The sequence below is a fragment of the Mus caroli genome, chromosome 13 (assembly GCF_900094665.2).
Source record: "Mus caroli chromosome 13, CAROLI_EIJ_v1.1, whole genome shotgun sequence".
Lineage (NCBI taxonomy): Eukaryota > Metazoa > Chordata > Mammalia > Rodentia > Muridae > Mus > Mus caroli.
This window is the reverse complement of record NC_034582.1, coordinates 58,847,333-58,864,790: the sequence shown is the minus strand read 5'-3', so window position 1 is coordinate 58,864,790 and position 17,458 is coordinate 58,847,333. Positions and strand designations below refer to the sequence as shown.

At 46.9% G+C, this 17,458-nt stretch overlaps 1 protein-coding gene across 3 annotated transcripts in view; it reads left to right on the top strand.

Annotated features, from left to right (window-relative positions):
* Ptch1 (patched 1) overlaps positions 1-17,458 on the top strand; it is a 64,961-nt gene that overhangs the window by 32,450 nt on the left and 15,053 nt on the right. For all 3 annotated transcript variants that reach the window (XM_029468245.1, XM_029468244.1, XM_029468246.1), the window contains exons 9-17: positions 70-201; positions 518-673; positions 1,436-1,534; positions 1,989-2,114; positions 6,960-7,078; positions 7,696-8,098; positions 8,516-8,825; positions 13,943-14,085; positions 16,105-16,288. In XM_029468245.1, the coding sequence (XP_029324105.1) occupies positions 70-201; positions 518-673; positions 1,436-1,534; positions 1,989-2,114; positions 6,960-7,078; positions 7,696-8,098; positions 8,516-8,825; positions 13,943-14,085; positions 16,105-16,288 (1,672 nt within the window). The remainder of the gene's footprint in view (positions 1-69; positions 202-517; positions 674-1,435; positions 1,535-1,988; positions 2,115-6,959; positions 7,079-7,695; positions 8,099-8,515; positions 8,826-13,942; positions 14,086-16,104; positions 16,289-17,458) is intronic.

Below are 17,458 nucleotides of genomic sequence, written 5' to 3'. Positions count from 1 at the left end.
TGGTGTTCCCCAAGTCTGTGCTCTTGTTGCTTTGGCTCCCGGGAATTTAGCTTTGTCTTGTGACCACAGGTGGTTCATCAAAGTGTCGCCCCAAACTCCACTCAAAAAGTGCTTTCCTTCACCACCACGACCCTGGACGACATCCTAAAATCCTTCTCCGATGTCAGTGTCATCCGAGTGGCCAGTGGCTACCTACTGATGGTAATTCTGGGCTCCCATGGGTTGGTTTGTAATTTTACTTTGAGGTACCTGTTTTTTAACTGCCCCCAACATAAAAGTATGCCCAAGACGGCTCAGCCTTGAAGGATTTTAGAAGTGGTCCCCACCCTGTTGTGTGGTGTTCATAGTGTAAAGTTTTGTCTTTGGAGTCGATAGGTTCTGCCTTTGGATGTGGGGCCATGGGTGGGTAAAACGTTCGAATTGTTACACATTCTAATGTTTGGCTCTTGTTTTGTGTCCTCCCCTTCCCTCTCTCCGATTCCCTTTTGTCCCCTTCCCCCAATCATTCTGCTTGCAGCTTGCCTATGCCTGTTTAACCATGCTGCGCTGGGACTGCTCCAAGTCCCAGGGTGCCGTGGGGCTGGCTGGCGTCCTGTTGGTTGCGCTGTCAGTGGCTGCAGGATTGGGCCTCTGCTCCTTGATTGGCATTTCTTTTAATGCTGCGACAACTCAGGTACTTCAGGGGCCATTCGTTGCTGTCCTCTGGCCAACACACCTTTCCTGGCCTGCTGGCCCCTTCATGTCTATCTTACCTAAAGAGTTTGTAAAACCTTTTCTGTAAGGGAAAGGGGAGGGCTGGCTTTCAGTAGACCCATCTGATCTATGGGCTAAAAGCCTGGAGAGCTGGTGAAATGGGTCAGTGGGTAAAGGCACTTGCCCTACAAACCTGGTGATCTGAGTTCAGTCTTTAGAGCCCACATAAAGATAGAAAGAAAGGACTCTACAAAATTGACCTTTGACCTTTGATTTGTCATGTGGCGGCATATACACGTATATTAACAATGCTTTTTTTTTTTTTTTAATTCCAGGGATGTTCTTGGTAGATAGAGATATTTAATTAGAACAGTTTGTATCATTTACTCAAACTCTGACTCTCATACTCTAGTAGGCATTAGAATCCTTTAAAACAAAGATGACTAGGCCCAGTCTGCGAGAAGGCACAATCTTAAATTCTCAGCATTTCTCACTGCTGGTCCAGGGGGTCACTAGGAACTAGAGCTTTAGGTATGAGTTAGCTAGCTTTTCACTTTTAATTCTAAAACAAGTGCTTGTACCTGGACCTCAGAAATAGACGCTTTTGTGGATGCAGACCATCAGATAAGTAGGATATCCACCAGATTGGCATAAGCTCCCCCTTGGCATCTGTAGGGCTCTGGCCTCAACGTTTCCCTGTGAGATCTTACCTGGTCACTGCTGTCGTTGCCTGTTTCTGTAGGTTTTGCCGTTTCTTGCTCTTGGTGTTGGTGTGGACGATGTCTTCCTCCTGGCCCATGCATTCAGTGAAACAGGACAGAATAAGAGGATTCCATTTGAGGTAAAAGCAGGGGAAAGCATAATGTTTGGGAGACATCAAAGCCCACTCATTTCCTTAGCATTTGTCCTGTAGTTTTCCCACCATCTGGTCCATCCCAAGTCCAATGTCACCGTGAGAGATGCCGAGAGCCCCACTTAGGGTGCCCATGGACATGTGGGTGCCTTGGCAGAATGCTTCGTGTTCCTAGGCCATCCCTTCCCAAAGCCCACCTTTGCTTCTGTCATTTTCTTTGGCTATGCATTTGCGTTTAAATAATCATTGTCTTGAGCTTTCTGATTGGGGCAATGGTGACCATGAGGGAGGAACCCACAGGACCCAGTGTTGGGGTCAAGGTGGTTGGGACCTTTCCCTGCCTCAGGCGTGGTATATCCAAGTATTAGAAACCACTGCCATATGCTTTAAGGGGCAGCTAGGACAGACTACAGTCCTCAGCACTGTGGCTTGTCATCCCCAGGACAGGACTGGGGAGTGCCTCAAGCGCACCGGAGCCAGCGTGGCCCTCACCTCCATCAGCAATGTCACCGCCTTCTTCATGGCCGCATTGATCCCTATCCCTGCCCTGCGAGCGTTCTCCCTCCAGGTGAGTTTACCATGGGCAGATCCCTGTCTGTGGCTTGGCTGTTCAGCATCCTTGCTCTGCTCTATTAGAGTTCAGCATTTAGGTTACAAATCAGGTGCATGGCAGCAGCATTTGGGTCTTGGTGCTGCTGGGTGGGTACTCCAAGGCATGACCTTGGCACTCCTTCCTTCCAAAACAGGCTCCAAGGTTCTTTGCCTTCTTAGACCTTATTATCCAGATGCTGTTAACCTGTGGAACTGTACTGTGCAGTTTAGGTCAGTGGGGCCAAGCATACTCCTTAGTGTCCTTGTTGGCTGGCTTCTACTTCTAGACTACTCCCCTTCCAGTCACCTCATATCTCCCTTCCCTAAACAGCTCCGTCCCCACCTCAAGACCTTAGAAGACCCTACTGGTGTATGTCGATAGGGTTGTCTGAACCCTGGGCCTGGCAGTTACTGTCACTCACACTGTGTAACGGTGTTTTAGCCACTTGGCTATGTACTACAAGGGCATCTCTTGGGGATCGTGTTTGCCACTGCCTTTTCCTTTGTTGGCCTTTTGCATTCTCTCCTGTACCTTTGGTTCCTTACTCCTTAGGCTGCTTATGCAAGCTTAGAGTGCCTGCCACTCACCATGTGTAAGGGCTGTGTTGCTGGTCTTATTTCTCTACCCACTTGCTCCCAGCCATGGAGCTCTCATACCCAGGCAGTCAGCCTGAAGAGTCTGTTTCCAGGTGTGAGGGGGCAGCTGTGAGCCACATACCTAGTAGTTGTGGTAGTCCGTAGCAAGCCAGAAGTGGTCACTGTAGCAGAGGAAGCAGGCTCTCATGTAGTTGATGACACAGCAGAAGGTAATTGAATTAAGGTCAAGTCTTTAAAGCGACAGCTGAAGAGAACGTTTGTCTCCATTTTCCTTAGGGTAGGATCTACAACTGCTGCTCGAAGAAATCCCTTGAATGTGTTTGTGTGAAACTGTTGTTAAGTTTGTACTCCTCCATGCTACCTGCTCAGGTGCTAGTAAGGACTATGATCAGGAAGAAAAGGTGACAAATGATCTTGTGTTCCCATTTATACTCTTGGATACACATTTGTCACTTACGTAGAAACAATCCCTTAGGTGTTTGAACTTCGTCTCCCTGCCTGCTGTGAGCGAGGTGCAAGCCCTCCTTAACATTTAGGGTAAGTGCTGAGACTATGAGAAGAGTCTCTGTCAGTCACAAGCACCGACTCCTGAGGAGGAAAAGAGCATCAGAAAGAGGCTTATTATAAATGTTTATGAAAACAGAGATAAGAGTCGGTTAGTGAAGTCAGATCTGCTTCTGGACAGAGACCCAAGGAAATGAAAATAGCCAAGTGCTCTATAATAGGAAAAATAAGGGAAAGATACCCCTGGTCTTGGTGGTACCGCTAGCCTTTTGGGAGGCTGTTTTGCACAGGCATGTGTCTGTTGCATGCTCTTGTGTCTGCTCTTGTTCATGTGCAGCTGACTCTGGAATGGCAATGGTCCTGGAGTCCTTTAATAATGGGACCCTCTCTGTTCACGCTGTCCTTTCCACTGCCTGTCCCCTTGCTGTGCGCTCCCTGCTCTGCTCTGTCAGCTCGCACACACGTCTTCTTTCCCTCATTCTCTCTCTCCTCTCCACTTAGTACTGATGGTTCATCAAGGCAAACTCTCCTCCCTTATTGGTATCCCACGGTGTGGTCTCTGAAAGCTACGTTGAGTTTTCCCTGAGGATAGCCTTTTAGAAAATCCAGTACGCTAAGTTCTCCCAAGGTAAGCACCTTACAGAGACAAAAAATAAAAAATAAAATAAAATAAAATAAATAGTTCTTTGCATTTTGGGGTCTGTCAGAGCACCCAGAGAGATTCTGTGCTGCGATGAAACGTGTAACGTTTGGATTTTTCCTTGTGAAACTTTAGAGATTTTTTTTTTAACCCTGACTTAAATCATAGGGTTCCCACTCTCAAATATCTTTCACTGATCAGCCTTCACTGTGGTGTTAGTTCCTCAGTGAAAACCCCCAAACCAAGATCTTTACCCATTCTAATGATCAAGGGCTGCTTTTTAATTGTCACTGTCTCTCTCTTACTGTCTTTCTCTCTGTCTCTCTGTGTGTATGTGTGGGAGAGAGAGAGAGAGAGAGAGAGAGAGAATGAGAGAGAATGAGAGAGAGAGAATGAGAGAGAGAGAATGAGAATGTGTGAGTGTTATATGCTCATGTGCATATGTGCCAGAGCAGGACATCAGGTGTGAGCCTCCATTACTTTTTGACTTGAAAAAAGGGTCTTTCACTGAACCAGAGGCTTTTCAGCCACCTGGGTCAGCTGGCCAGTAAACTCCTGCTAGTTTCCTGTCTCCATCCCAGTGCTGGGATTATAGACATGGGAAGTAGCACACTGTTCAGCTTTGTATGTGGATGCTAAGAATTGGTTCTATTCAAAACGTTCCCTGGGAAGATGCAGCACACACATCTACTCACAGCACACAGGGACCCTATGACAGAGCCAAGTATAGATACCACCAAAACCCAACATGGTGAACCAATGACTTTTATTGGGTTTACTTATGGGAGTATGGGTGAGGGGGCTATTTACAGGGGCAGCAAGACTTGAAGTCATAGTTAGAACCGCATTACCAAAGCTTACACCAGTGTGCATGAAAGCTCGCAAAGGTGGGAACCTAGAGGACATTGCACAGCCTGCCCAAAGCTCAACAAGTTGGAGAGGGTTTCTGCTTCTTCCAGGCAGCTGATCTGGTCTCAAACTTTTTTGTCTGAAAGTCTTCTTTGGAGCCTGACTCTGCTGGTCAGTTTCAGGGACTTGCTGAAGCCATCTTGAGTTGTTTACTTTCCTGTTTAAAGAGCTTCCTGAAGGATACAATGTTTCAGATTTGGAAGAAACGGTTACACAACAAAAATTGAACTCAGGTCCTCAGGTTTTCAGAGTGACTGACTGCTCTTACCTACTGGGTCACCTCCCTATTCTTCCACTCCTTTCTGTTTGTGGTAGGGACATTAAAACCCAAAACCCCACAAAGAAGTAAGTAGTCTACCACCAAACTACACCCTTACCCAGTAAAAGGGTTTACGCTAGGGCCCTGCCATAGGTGCCTCAGCTGGGCCGCAGTGGATAATGGAGACAGCTTTTCTAAGTAGATTTCCCACATCCTGGTTACTGTGGGAACGCAATGGGTGCACACTGACATCTGGTCTCCCATATCTGTCCCAGAACTGAGTAGCTTGAGTCAGGATTGTCTCTCCTGTCCTGTGTCTTCCAACCATGTATCCTGTCTCTTCCTTGTTCCTCGTGGACCTGTTTTCATCTTCTAAACCCTTCTCAGGAAGCCTTTTTGGACTAGACACACTGTACACCCCAACCCACGAGCACTCTCTCTCTAAGCCACTGGGAACATCTCAGTCTGGGGTGTGAGTTGTTTGAGGCTGGAAAGGCATGTTGTCCGTGCTTCTCCAGCAGCCAGCACAGTGGGATGTGTGTCCTAGTGTTCCAGTCTCAGTGCTGGCAGGAACTTCTCACACTTACATGCTACTTCATAAGGAAGTCTTCAGAGCCCTGCATATGCATTTGAGCCATAGTTAACCTGTTCTGTGGAAATTGATGAGGTCCTTTTACAGTCACCTCAGGAAAGGGCATGTAGAAGATTTGGCTGTTTTATGGCTTTGTAGACTTAACAGGGGACTCTTTATTGAAGGGTTTCTCTCCTGGCTTGCTGTTTTACCTGGAACATAAACCCACACTTCCTTCAAAAAGCCCTTTGTGAAGTGTCTCTTGGTTGTTAACTTTCGGTACCAGTGATGGCTAGGCTTCCTCTCCTCACCCCAATCCATCTTCCTATTTTGCGAAGTTTTCTGAAGCTTTCCTTTTGAAAGCTCCACCAGGAGGTTTTGCTTTTTAAATGAATTTCGGATTATCTTGGCTATTTAACATTCTCCTTCAATTTTTCTTCTCAGAACAGGACTGCCCTTGGATGTCTTGTCGGCTTTGCCTAATAACAGCCCAATTTTGCAATTTTTACTAGGTCAGCAGGAGATTTGCCCAAGTGCTGCAGAACCTAGCCCCGTGTTTATTCTAGGTTATGGAGTGGCTTTTGAATTCGTACTTATTTATTCTACAGGCTATAATCACACACTGGAATTTCTTTCTGCTTAACTCTCCTTGACCTTGGCCCTTACTCACTAACACACCCCACACGCTGCTCCTGGGGCTATTTGGAATGTGCCTATTAAAAACCTCAAGGGACACATGTGAAATTTTATTTCAATTTTCTTAAAGGTGACACTTTGATAGATTCAATCTACTTTACATACAGATTATTCATCAGGATCGTGGGATCTCTTAGAAACATTCTAGAAGGGAAACGTTTCTTTTTGTTTGTGTGTGTGTGTGTGTGTGTGTGTGTGTGTAAAATATTCTAAGTCCTTTCTGTGCCTGGCTTTGTAGAGAGGTAGCTTGGTCAGGTCCTTACTGGTATCACTCCAATCTGTGTAACTTCTGGAGTTCTTCCATTTTAGTTACACATGGACTCTTAGTGGTAGAAGAGTCTCCTATCTGCTATCTCTGTTTCAGAATATCTTTATATGGGGTTCTGGAGAGATGGCCTAGTGGTTAGGAGCACGGCCTGCTCTTCCAGAGGACCCAGGTTCTGTTCCCAGTACCCTCATACCAGCTCACAGCTGCTTGCGATCCCAGGGATCCAACGTCCTCTTCTGGGCACTGTGTGCACGTGATGTGCGTCCTTTCAGGCAAACCCTCGTGCACATACATAATTTTTTAAAAGTGATCTTTGCTTACAAAGCTACAAGCTAGCTAGGAAGCGTGTTGACGCTGTCTGTTGTCTCTCTGCTCCAGGCTGCTGTGGTGGTGGTATTCAATTTTGCTATGGTTCTGCTCATTTTTCCTGCAATTCTCAGCATGGATTTATACAGACGTGAGGACAGAAGATTGGATATTTTCTGCTGTTTCACAAGGTACATTTCCTGGTGCCTGGGGCCTTTATTCTTTGGGTGTATAGAAATACTGTTTAGGGAGCAGTCTGTGGGCTTCTTCAAAAGGGAATGTAGCTAATAGAGTTTGGGTTAGTATGATAGGACTAGATAAAGGTTTTAGATATAGGCAGGGCTCTGGGGCACACGTAAGCTCCCACACTTTCTCCATCCCACACCTGAATATGCCCAGAATCCTCCCCTAGAGAGTCTGCTGCATGTGTTCATTTTTCTCCATGGTAAACCTGTGCTTGTTCATCAGTGAACTGTTTGGTGGGTGTTTGGAGCAGAGAAATGTCAAAAACTACCTGTTGAGAACACATTGGGGGGGGGGTGGATTTTTGTCTTTAGTTTTTTTCATTCTTTGGCATTACATTTTGAAGGGGTATATTATCGTCATTTCAGGATCAGCTAGCTATGCCTTGGATGGTTTGATCACGTCTCTGTCCAGAGCAGTTAGGTGATCCTTGCAGAGCTAAGGCAGATATCAATGGGTAGCATCAAGTCTCCAGCAGAAATGCAAGCCCTCTCTCTCTCCGTCATCTGTACTCTGGGTGATGTATGTACTACACACTATGGTGCGTTTATCTTTTATCTTTCAGCCCCTGTGTCAGCAGGGTGATTCAAGTTGAGCCACAGGCCTACACAGAGCCTCACAGTAACACTCGGTACAGCCCCCCACCCCCGTACACCAGCCACAGCTTCGCCCACGAAACCCATATCACTATGCAGTCCACCGTTCAGCTCCGCACAGAGTATGACCCTCACACGCACGTGTACTACACCACCGCCGAGCCACGCTCTGAGATCTCTGTACAGCCTGTCACCGTCACCCAGGACAACCTGAGCTGTCAGAGTCCCGAGAGCACCAGCTCCACCAGGGACCTGCTCTCCCAGTTCTCAGACTCCAGCCTCCACTGCCTCGAGCCCCCCTGCACCAAGTGGACGTTCTCTTCGTTTGCAGAGAAGCACTATGCTCCTTTCCTTCTGAAACCCAAAGCCAAGGTAACCCTCCACCGTGTGTGGCTTCCTGCCTTGAAATATATGTGAATACTTGGCATCTTTTGGATCCATCACCATGTGCATGTGTGCTACCGGACAGGTCCACCAGAGTCAGACTGCAAAGCTCAGGACCACTTTGATGAGCAGGTTCCTACAGGGAAAGGTTCCATGGAGCAGATATTAATAGGAATATAAAGAAGCTCCTTACTTTGTAAACATTTTTCTTCTTCATGCGATTATCTAAAAAGAAGATCCAGTGTGGCTTTATGTTTTTCCTTCTGAGAGACTGACTCCCTAATATGCTGTGCTCAGCCTGGGCTGATATGTAGAAGGGAGTAAAGACATCGGTCGGTACCGGTCTAGGAGGGATCAGGAATGTTCTTCTGGGTCTCATCCAGTGCTCTCCTTTATCTGTTACAGGTTGTGGTAATCCTTCTTTTCCTGGGCTTGCTGGGGGTCAGCCTTTATGGGACCACCCGAGTGAGAGACGGGCTGGACCTCACGGACATTGTTCCCCGGGAAACCAGAGAATATGACTTCATAGCTGCCCAGTTCAAGTACTTCTCTTTCTACAACATGTATATAGTCACCCAGAAAGCAGACTACCCGAATATCCAGCGCCTACTTTACGACCTTCATAAGAGTTTCAGCAATGTGAAGTATGTCATGCTGGAGGAGAACAAGCAACTTCCCCAAATGTGGCTGCACTACTTTAGAGACTGGCTTCAAGGTAGGACCGTGGCAGGCGGCCATTGCCTTGCCCATTTCTGTCGTTCTTGGGTCTTACGATTCCCTTTCTGGCACCCTGCAAAGGTGCTCGGTCATAATGGAACAGCACGAGTTTCTTATTGTTCTCTCTCTCTGTCTCTGTCTGTATCTGTCTCTCTTTGTTTCTGTTTCTCTTTGAGACAGGGTTTCTCTGTGTAGCTCTGGCTGTCCTGGAACTCACTCTGGAGACCAGGTTGGTCTCGGACTCTCAGAGATCCTCCTGCCTCTGCCTCTGCCTCTGCCTCTTGCGTGCTGCGATTAAAGGTGAGCACTACCACATCGAGCCAGTTTTTTAAGATGTAGTGTGTATGTGTGTGTGTGTGTGTTTTGCCTGCATATATGTGTTGTATGTGCATCACTTATGTGCCTGATGCCTGAGTTCAGAAAAAATATTGGACTCCTTGGAACTGGAGTTGTGGGCACTGAGAACCAAACCCAGATTCTCTGCAAGAGCAGGAAGCACTGAGAGCCTCTCCAGTCTTGTTTGATATGAAGCCCACTTCTCTGGCAACCTCCCAGCTCTGGCTTTTTGTAACTGTCTGAGCAAGAGCCTATTAACTCATTTAGGAACATACAGTAGGGGAAGACATTTCGAACCAGGGAGCCTGGATGCTTCTGTTGCTCTTTTCTTCTGGATGGCAGCTGGTTTGATGGCCAAGTGAAATTAGAGTATTTGGTGGGATCTCTGAGCTGTCTGCTAAATTACAGCCTACTGTAGCTGTGGATTTTGGGTTAGCTGTTGTGTATTTTGACCATCTTTTCAAATGTCACCCATATACTTTGGGCTCATAGCAAATTTGAGTGGAAGGTATAGAGAAGGTTTGCTCTCCCCAGGCCGCCTCCCTGTGTGTCAGCATTCAACACTAAAGTGGTGTGTGTGGTTTATCCTTCCAATTGACCATAGACACCATTGACTTCCAAAGAGCCTTATATGGACAGGCCATCCTTCCATCTGGCGATGAACTTAAAAATGCTTCGCTACAATCCTCTTATTTCACAAAGAGGCAAATCCTACCCCCTCCCCCTTCTCCATTTTATCTGTCCATTTGTGTGTGAGGGTGTGTGTGCACCATAGTATCCATATTGAAATGGACCCAAAGACAAACTAACTGTCCTCTTTCCACCATGTTGGTCCTGCCGATCAAACTCCTCTGGTTTGGTGACAAGCACCTTTTACCATCCTAGACACATCTCTAGGAAATAGTAGTCGGCAGGGGAACGCTATAAGACGGTCTGAATTTGCTTGTAACTTCACACTGACTGAATACGAATGGCGTTCAGTGGTTCCCAAAACATCTGTTCATGTTGACATGCGCAAATAACAGTAGACAATCAGGACCATTATCCACACAATTCAAGCAAAATTGCTCTTATTGGAGTACCCAAATAATTCTGACTCCAGTATTTGTTGGCTTAGATTATCCCAGTGGCTGTCTTAATTTCCCACTTAATTAGGCTTGTTTAAACACATATTTAAGTGGCCCCCTTTTTGTCTTAAGACAGCCCCTTTCCCTTTGAGTTTGCATTAGGCGATAAACAACTTGATTTGACAGGAATTGGTGTTGAGCAGTGACTAGAATTTGCCCATACCTGTGTGCCTGGTCCAACTTTGGGGGATGGTGGAGAAAGCACAACTTTACCCAGGAGATTAACTTGAATTCCCTTGACTTTTTAGTTTCTTACTCTTGGTTCACAAGGCATTGTTTTTTAAGTAGTGAATTAACAAAGAGCCAAACAGTTGAGAGAGTCTCCAGTCCCCACCCCACCCCACCCCACCCCAACTTTCTCCAAAGACATGCAAATAACTTGCCACCAATGACAAAGAAATCTGCTGTGCTGAGTGGAGGAGGGTGTTGTAGAATGCTCCCTCCAAGTGTCTTCCCTTTGGTGAGGTAGGCCAAGGTTGAGAAGGGTAAGCATATGAAGACCCAAATCATTCAGATGCATAGATATTTTTGAACTACATTGTGGCTGCTAAGCAAACAACACCCAGCCCCAGACTGTTGTGCCCATGCATGCTAAGATGGCAGGATACCTTGCAGCCCTGGGGCTGTAATGCCTTCAGGGTCCTACAGAGCACTGGTCACAGACACCAGGGCTCTAGCCTGCAGAGGCATTATTTAGACCTTCTGAGTGGTTGGTTACTTGGGTCTTTGAACATTTCTTCCAAATTCTTGTGTATGCTTTTGAAGCCTGTTAAACTTTGCCAGCTCACTGGTGTCTGTCAACACTCCAGTAGTTACTTTGATTTTTTTCTCAGTCCTAAAACATATTTAATGGCTAATACAGGCCATTTTGAAAGTCAGCCCTGGGTTAGAACCCAGGACAGCACTCTCCCTTTGAGAAATAATATCTCGAGCTCTCAGGACATCTGTGGTAAAGTTGGAGATGAAATCTAATTGCTTCATGTACAGGGGGGGTGTTCATTTTTTATTCACACTGACTTACATGAACAAAATACATTATTATTTATTTCATCTCTAGGAGCTTATATATTTGGGTAGTTTCCTTTAGCCTAGACTCAAAATAATTTTCCGTGTAAAGTGTTTCTAGTTAAAGAACTGCAGCTGAAATGTAAGGGTTTGCAGTAAACTGTCGGAATGTAAATGTCAGCCAAGGGGCAAGTGTTTGGTGTACAGCCTGTGGAAGTTCAGATTTTCAGTGGTCAGTCAGAAAATACTAAAGGGGCCCTGAAAGAACTTTACTGTTGATGACCATAGCTGGAGAGCACATTAGGGCTAGCATTGTAGGAAATTCATTCTAAGTTGGTGGCAGGGCACATGCACAGATCCCTAGGTATTGCAGAAGTCTCTGTGACTATACCTTTGCAAATATACTCTCCGTTACCTGCTTTGACACCAGATGCTGCTAAGATTCTGGTATTTTCCATGTATTTTGCAATTACTTCTAACAGCACACTGTACTTGTGAAAACCCACTCTAAGTAATACACGTGGAGTATGGCTGGCCTTAGGCTGCCTGGGCTCAAAGCTTAGCTGTGACTTGTCACCAGGCTCAGTCCTTTCATCTGTAAAATGGGAATCATGATTGGTTCTCTCAGGAGGTAAGCAGCTGAAGGCTGACTACCTAGAGCCAAGAGGACCACCTAAGTCTGAAGTAATAAAAGCTCTCCTCTCTCCTTGCTTGGAAAACAGACCAGGATTCTTGTAGGGGGTTGGGGGACTGGTTGTCCTTCTCTGTTTATTTTTTTTTTTCCAGAGTGGGAGTGGGGAAGAGCTTTGGGTCTTAAAATAACATCTGCATAGCTTAGTGCTGCCTCTCTGTGCAAACCTGTGAAAAGCTGTGGGAGAGATTGCCACCCTGGTGGTCCCTCTGCCCAGGGCCTGTGGGTGACCCAGCCTACTTCCTAAAAACAAAGCCCACTGCATAACAATGCTGGAGGGAGGCTTTTGTTAAAAAAAGGCTGCTCCAACTCTCCCCTCTCTCTATTCCCAAACACCTCACTGTGCTAAGCATTCACAGACCGTGTATTTTGTTGTTGTTGTTTAGTTTGTTTTAATTTCTGAAGTGCCCTCAGGCAAGTCCTGAAAGGGAGTAAAATGTATCTGAGTAGATGTGTGTCTGCCGCAGGGGGTCTCTTGAGCAGCTGGGACTTGGGGGGTCTACTTGGGAGGTGTCTGGTGTTCAGTGAGGCTGGGGGGGGGGGTTTGGGGAGAGTACCCCCCAGGCAGTGCTCAGCTCCAAGTCTGGGTCACCAGGGCCCTGTCTTCTCTTCCAGCATGCTTACCTCTTTACAGCTGTAGCCAAACTGTCAGGTCTGTAATGATGGTTTTGATTACAGCGGCCAAGCCCAGCTGTGTGTGGTGAGCTGGTGGGCTCGCCCATCCCCCAAGCCCAGAAGGCTCACTCTTTCCCGCCCAGGGCTTGCGGTTTGTCATCTGTTCTCACAGAGCCCCACAGAGCCTCCCTGTGTCGGCCTGTGGCTTCCTGTTCTCAAACTGATCCAAATTTCCCCTGTGAGGTATTTCCTTGTGCTTCCTCTCCTCCACACAGCCCTCCACTCAGAAGGAAGGGTAGCAGGGAGGAAGAGAACGGGAGGAGAGTGAATAGGTGCTGGCTGCGATCTTTACACGACCTGGCAGCAGATCCCACAGCTTGTATTAGCTGCACAAGTCAAACAGATGGATCGGATTGACAGAGCTGTGTTCCCTCGCCCTGGCTCCAGGGGCAGCCAAGTTGGGAGCTTGAATGTGATTTCACTGCTTGGGGTAGATTTTCTGGTCTTGGTGAGGAACTCCTGACATATCTCCCTGTGTGGCGTGAAATGGTTAATGGGTATGGTATGTGTCTTCTCCCCCTTGCTTTCTCTTGCTAAAATTAGTCAGGAAGAAGGGGGAGGAGGGGCAGGCCAACCTGGCACTTGGGAGGCAGGTGGATTTCTGTTAGTTCCAAGCTTGCCTGATCTACATAGTGAAGTCAAGGTGGTAGGCCCAGCAGAGATACATAATGAGACCTCTCTCCCCCCCTTTCCCACTCTCTCATTCAGTCTTCCTTCCTTTCTTTTCTTTCTTTTGGAGAAGACAGGGTTTCTCTATACAGCCATGGCTGTCCTGGAACTCACAGATCTGCCTGCCTCTGCTTCCTCAGTTCTGCAATTAAAGTCATGAACTGCCGTGCCCTCCTCTCCTTTTCTTCTTTTTGTGTGTTTCCTTTAAAAGCTGTGTGTGTGTGTGTGTGTGTGTGTGTGTTATGTGCCCATAGAGACCAAAAGAGAGAGTTACCTCTAGAGTTGTTGTTGCAGGCAGTTGTGTGCCCTCCAGAATGGATTCTGGGATCTGAACTTGGATCCACTGGAAGAACAGCCAGCTCTAAGCCGTCTGTCTGTCTTGTTCCTGGGCTTTCGTTCCTTAGTTTAAGTAAAGTGTGTGTGTTTTATTCTTCCCTCTGAGCATCTTTTGATTAGCACCACAGTTCATTCACTAGCAGATCAGGAGTCCTTCCTTAAGTGAGAGAAAACTGCAGACAAGTCCCCTGCCCTGCCTCCTGTCCTCAGCCTAATCCCTCTGGACCAAGGCTCTCAGGCCAGGTTTTAATGTGTTGCACATGTTTCTGTTTCTAGGACTTCAGGATGCATTTGACAGTGACTGGGAAACTGGGAGGATCATGCCAAACAATTATAAAAATGGATCAGATGACGGGGTCCTCGCTTACAAACTCCTGGTGCAGACTGGCAGCCGAGACAAGCCCATCGACATTAGTCAGGTATTCACGATGTTTCAGGACACTGAACAGTTATTACGTCTAGGCAGCTGACCCATGGAGTAGGGCTGGCAGTGTATAATCCCACCTTGTGTCCCATGAGGACCTGAAGTGATAGGAAGTGATAGGGAGAAGCTTGAACTGGCTCTGAGCTAGCCAGAAAACTTCCCTTTCCCTGCCTGTCAAGCAAGAGGAGGGGACAGACAGGTGTTGCCTCTAACAATGGGCAAAATACAGTGTTGTTAACGCTGCGGGCTTTTCCCAGTGGTGGGAAGCACCATCCCATACTGGGCTTTCAGAGTTTAACACTGAAATATGTGTTATATGAAAATACATTAGTATAGTGGTCTCAGTTATATTCGGACATGGGATGGTGGATTTGTTGGGGAGCAATCATTTGAACAGAGGTTGGGTAGGTGGGTGGCTTAGAAGATGAGCGAAGTCACTAGAGGTTGAGGATGGATTTGTTATTTAATGCTTTCTGGGGTCAGCTTGGCCTCAGCAGTAGATGCTGAGTGTAGGTGTGGGCAGCTACCTGCTCCTGAATATAGCAAACATAAGCACGCATAGAAGCATGTAACCTCCCCATGCGGCCCACTCCACAGTATGTTGAAAGCTGTTCTTTTGGATAGTATCTTGTATTCAAAGCACTTGGATTCTAGCACATCCCGTTTGGTTTCCTCAGGGGTTGCGTTTGCACCCTGGATTTGGGGTGAGTCCCAGGCCTCTTGGTAGTTTGCTCTTGGTAGTTTACTTTCCTATCCTCAGGCAGAAAACATCTCGTTAATGATCTCCTTGTCAGCCCTGCATGTTGTCCTCTCTCCTTTTTGCTGGCACTAAAGGTGACAGATTTACAAAGTTCATTGTTCAGAGTCATTGTGAAGCATGAAGTTTGATGCTTTATAGTGGCGTGCAATGAGCTGTCGGGCCTGACAAGGGTACGGCAGACCAGCCTGCCTGAGAGGATAGCAGGGACGGACTGAATTGGAGTTAGAGATCAGGGAATCTGTGGGACGCCTGTGGTGGGGTCCAGGCACTGAGGTATCATTTCCTCTCCTGGGGGAAAGAAGAGCACGCTGCATGCGTAGAGGCCAGGAGCTGTGCTATGTAATTCCAGAGACAGTCTGAGGACCTACAGTTGTTAGAGATCCCGTGGATTAATTGAATCCAGATCCCTGCAGTCTACTCCGCCTGTCTCTCCCCCACCCCCTGCCCCGCCCGGTCTCTTCCACGCTCTTTATTCCCCCACTCTTTTCTCTCTGAACTCCTGTCACTGGTGTTCGTTAAGAAAGACCAAACGTTGGAAGGAGGCCTGGGTCTAAAGTAAACAGGAAATTTTTTTGATGTATCTACCATATATATAATCCACACTGTGTCTCATAGTGTCTTTGACCCAAGCAAAGCCCACGAGACCTACTGTAGAGGGAGCAGATGTGGCCACTGAATCTGACTAAGGTGCAGAAGTAATATTCCTCAGAAGGGCCCTCCCTGGCTTTGCATCTTTGTTTTCCTGTTCTGGCAATGGTTTTTTTTTTTTGAATACACAGGTCATCAGAGGCTGTGTTAGCAAAATTTATACAGATGCTGTTTTATTTTATAGCTCCCTCCATTTACTGGGTGGTATTTCCTTCAGTGTTAACAACAGAGGTTAACTGCACACAGACGTGGATAGGGATGCTTGCCAGGTTTCCCCCCTGCCCCTCCTATAAATATGTTTTTCCAGATTGTTCATTCCCCGCCTTGGCTGCAGACAGTCTTTTTTAGCATTCAGATTTAATTGGTTCAGCCAATTCCTGGGCCATCTGCGGAACCGTGTGTTTGCTGTAAACACACTGGTGATTGCATCCCCCAATAAGTGTATTTTGAAAGACATCAAAGGTATTCTTGTGGGACTGGGGCACTGTGGAGGCATGGGTATTCTACTGTTTGTTGGAAATGTGGGTATAAAGCCTTGCTCTCCCAGCAGGAGTGTGTTTACCCCATAGCCTGCCCTGAATGACCTCTGTTCTTTCCGTTTTGTAGTTGACTAAACAGCGTCTGGTGGACGCAGATGGCATCATTAATCCGAGCGCTTTCTACATCTACCTGACCGCTTGGGTCAGCAACGACCCTGTAGCTTACGCTGCCTCCCAGGCCAACATCCGGCCTCACCGGCCAGAGTGGGTCCATGACAAAGCCGACTACATGCCAGAGACCAGGCTGAGAAGTAAGTAGCACTCCCATCCTGAGAGGCTGGGAGCTCTTAGAGGCTCCTTCAGTCACTGCCTGGAGCTCAGCAACAGCCTCATCCGTTGACACTACCCAGGGTTCAAAAGTGTAAATAGAACAATATATTTCTTTTGGTTTAAAACTCTGGGAGACAGATGAGGGTGTGTAATGGAACACAGCCCTGCGCTCTCACATTGAGAAGTGAGTGTTTCTAACCCCCTTTTGCAGCTCTAACTCCAGGCATTTCTCCTGATGCCAGCTGTTCTGTGTGAAAGCTGAAGACACCTCCACATCGAGTGTTATTTTACTATGGCCGAGTTTTATCGCTAGGGATTGTATGTTTATCTTAACTTTGTCAACTGTGGTGTTGAAGGGATTTTTGGCATGTTGGGTCATTTCTATAAGCCACCAAGCACCTGTGCTCTGTCAGAGCTGTTTAAACTGGAGAGGAAAAGTCTGTATACATCCGTGCTCTCCTCTTCCCTCCCTTCACCTCTAAGCCTGGGGTTTGAAAGGTGGCTCTGTGTGGATTTAATTTGCATTTACGTTAGAGATGTTAGTAGCAGCATATGCTTTGGATATTGGGCCAAGAGAAGACATGAGAAAGAAGACGGGTCCCTTTTGCAACCAGGGCAGGCAGCGGTCTGAACTCCCCTGTACCTAAACCCCAGAGCCTGGTGGCAAGCAGCCAAGGCTTGTCTTAATGAAAATTTATAGTTGAGATTATAATAGGGCAAATCATGTTTAGCAAGTCAACTGAATGGCCCCAAAGGGTGTGGAACACACAAGGGCAGTAACTAAATGCTTGTTGTGTGAGGATGCCTTCCCCTGTTGCTGAAGACTTAGCATTGCATTAGAGAAACAGAGAAGGTTCAAGTTGCTAGGTCACTAAAGGACAAGAAAGGGTAGCATTTTTTTTTTTTTTCTGCAAGGCATGACTCTGGGATTATTTTGGTCAAGGAGAACAGATTGATGTAGGGACAAAAAAGCATTTTCAACTTTTTAAGTCTCATGGCATTTAGACCTCACAAATGGTATTTGCTTTGGGGATAATAAAACCAAAGCATTAAGGGAAAAAAAAAAAAGCATATCATAGCAGATCATAGAGGCCTTCCTCTGCCCACCCAACTCGTACCCCCCCCCCCCCCCCCCCCCCCCCCAGTATATA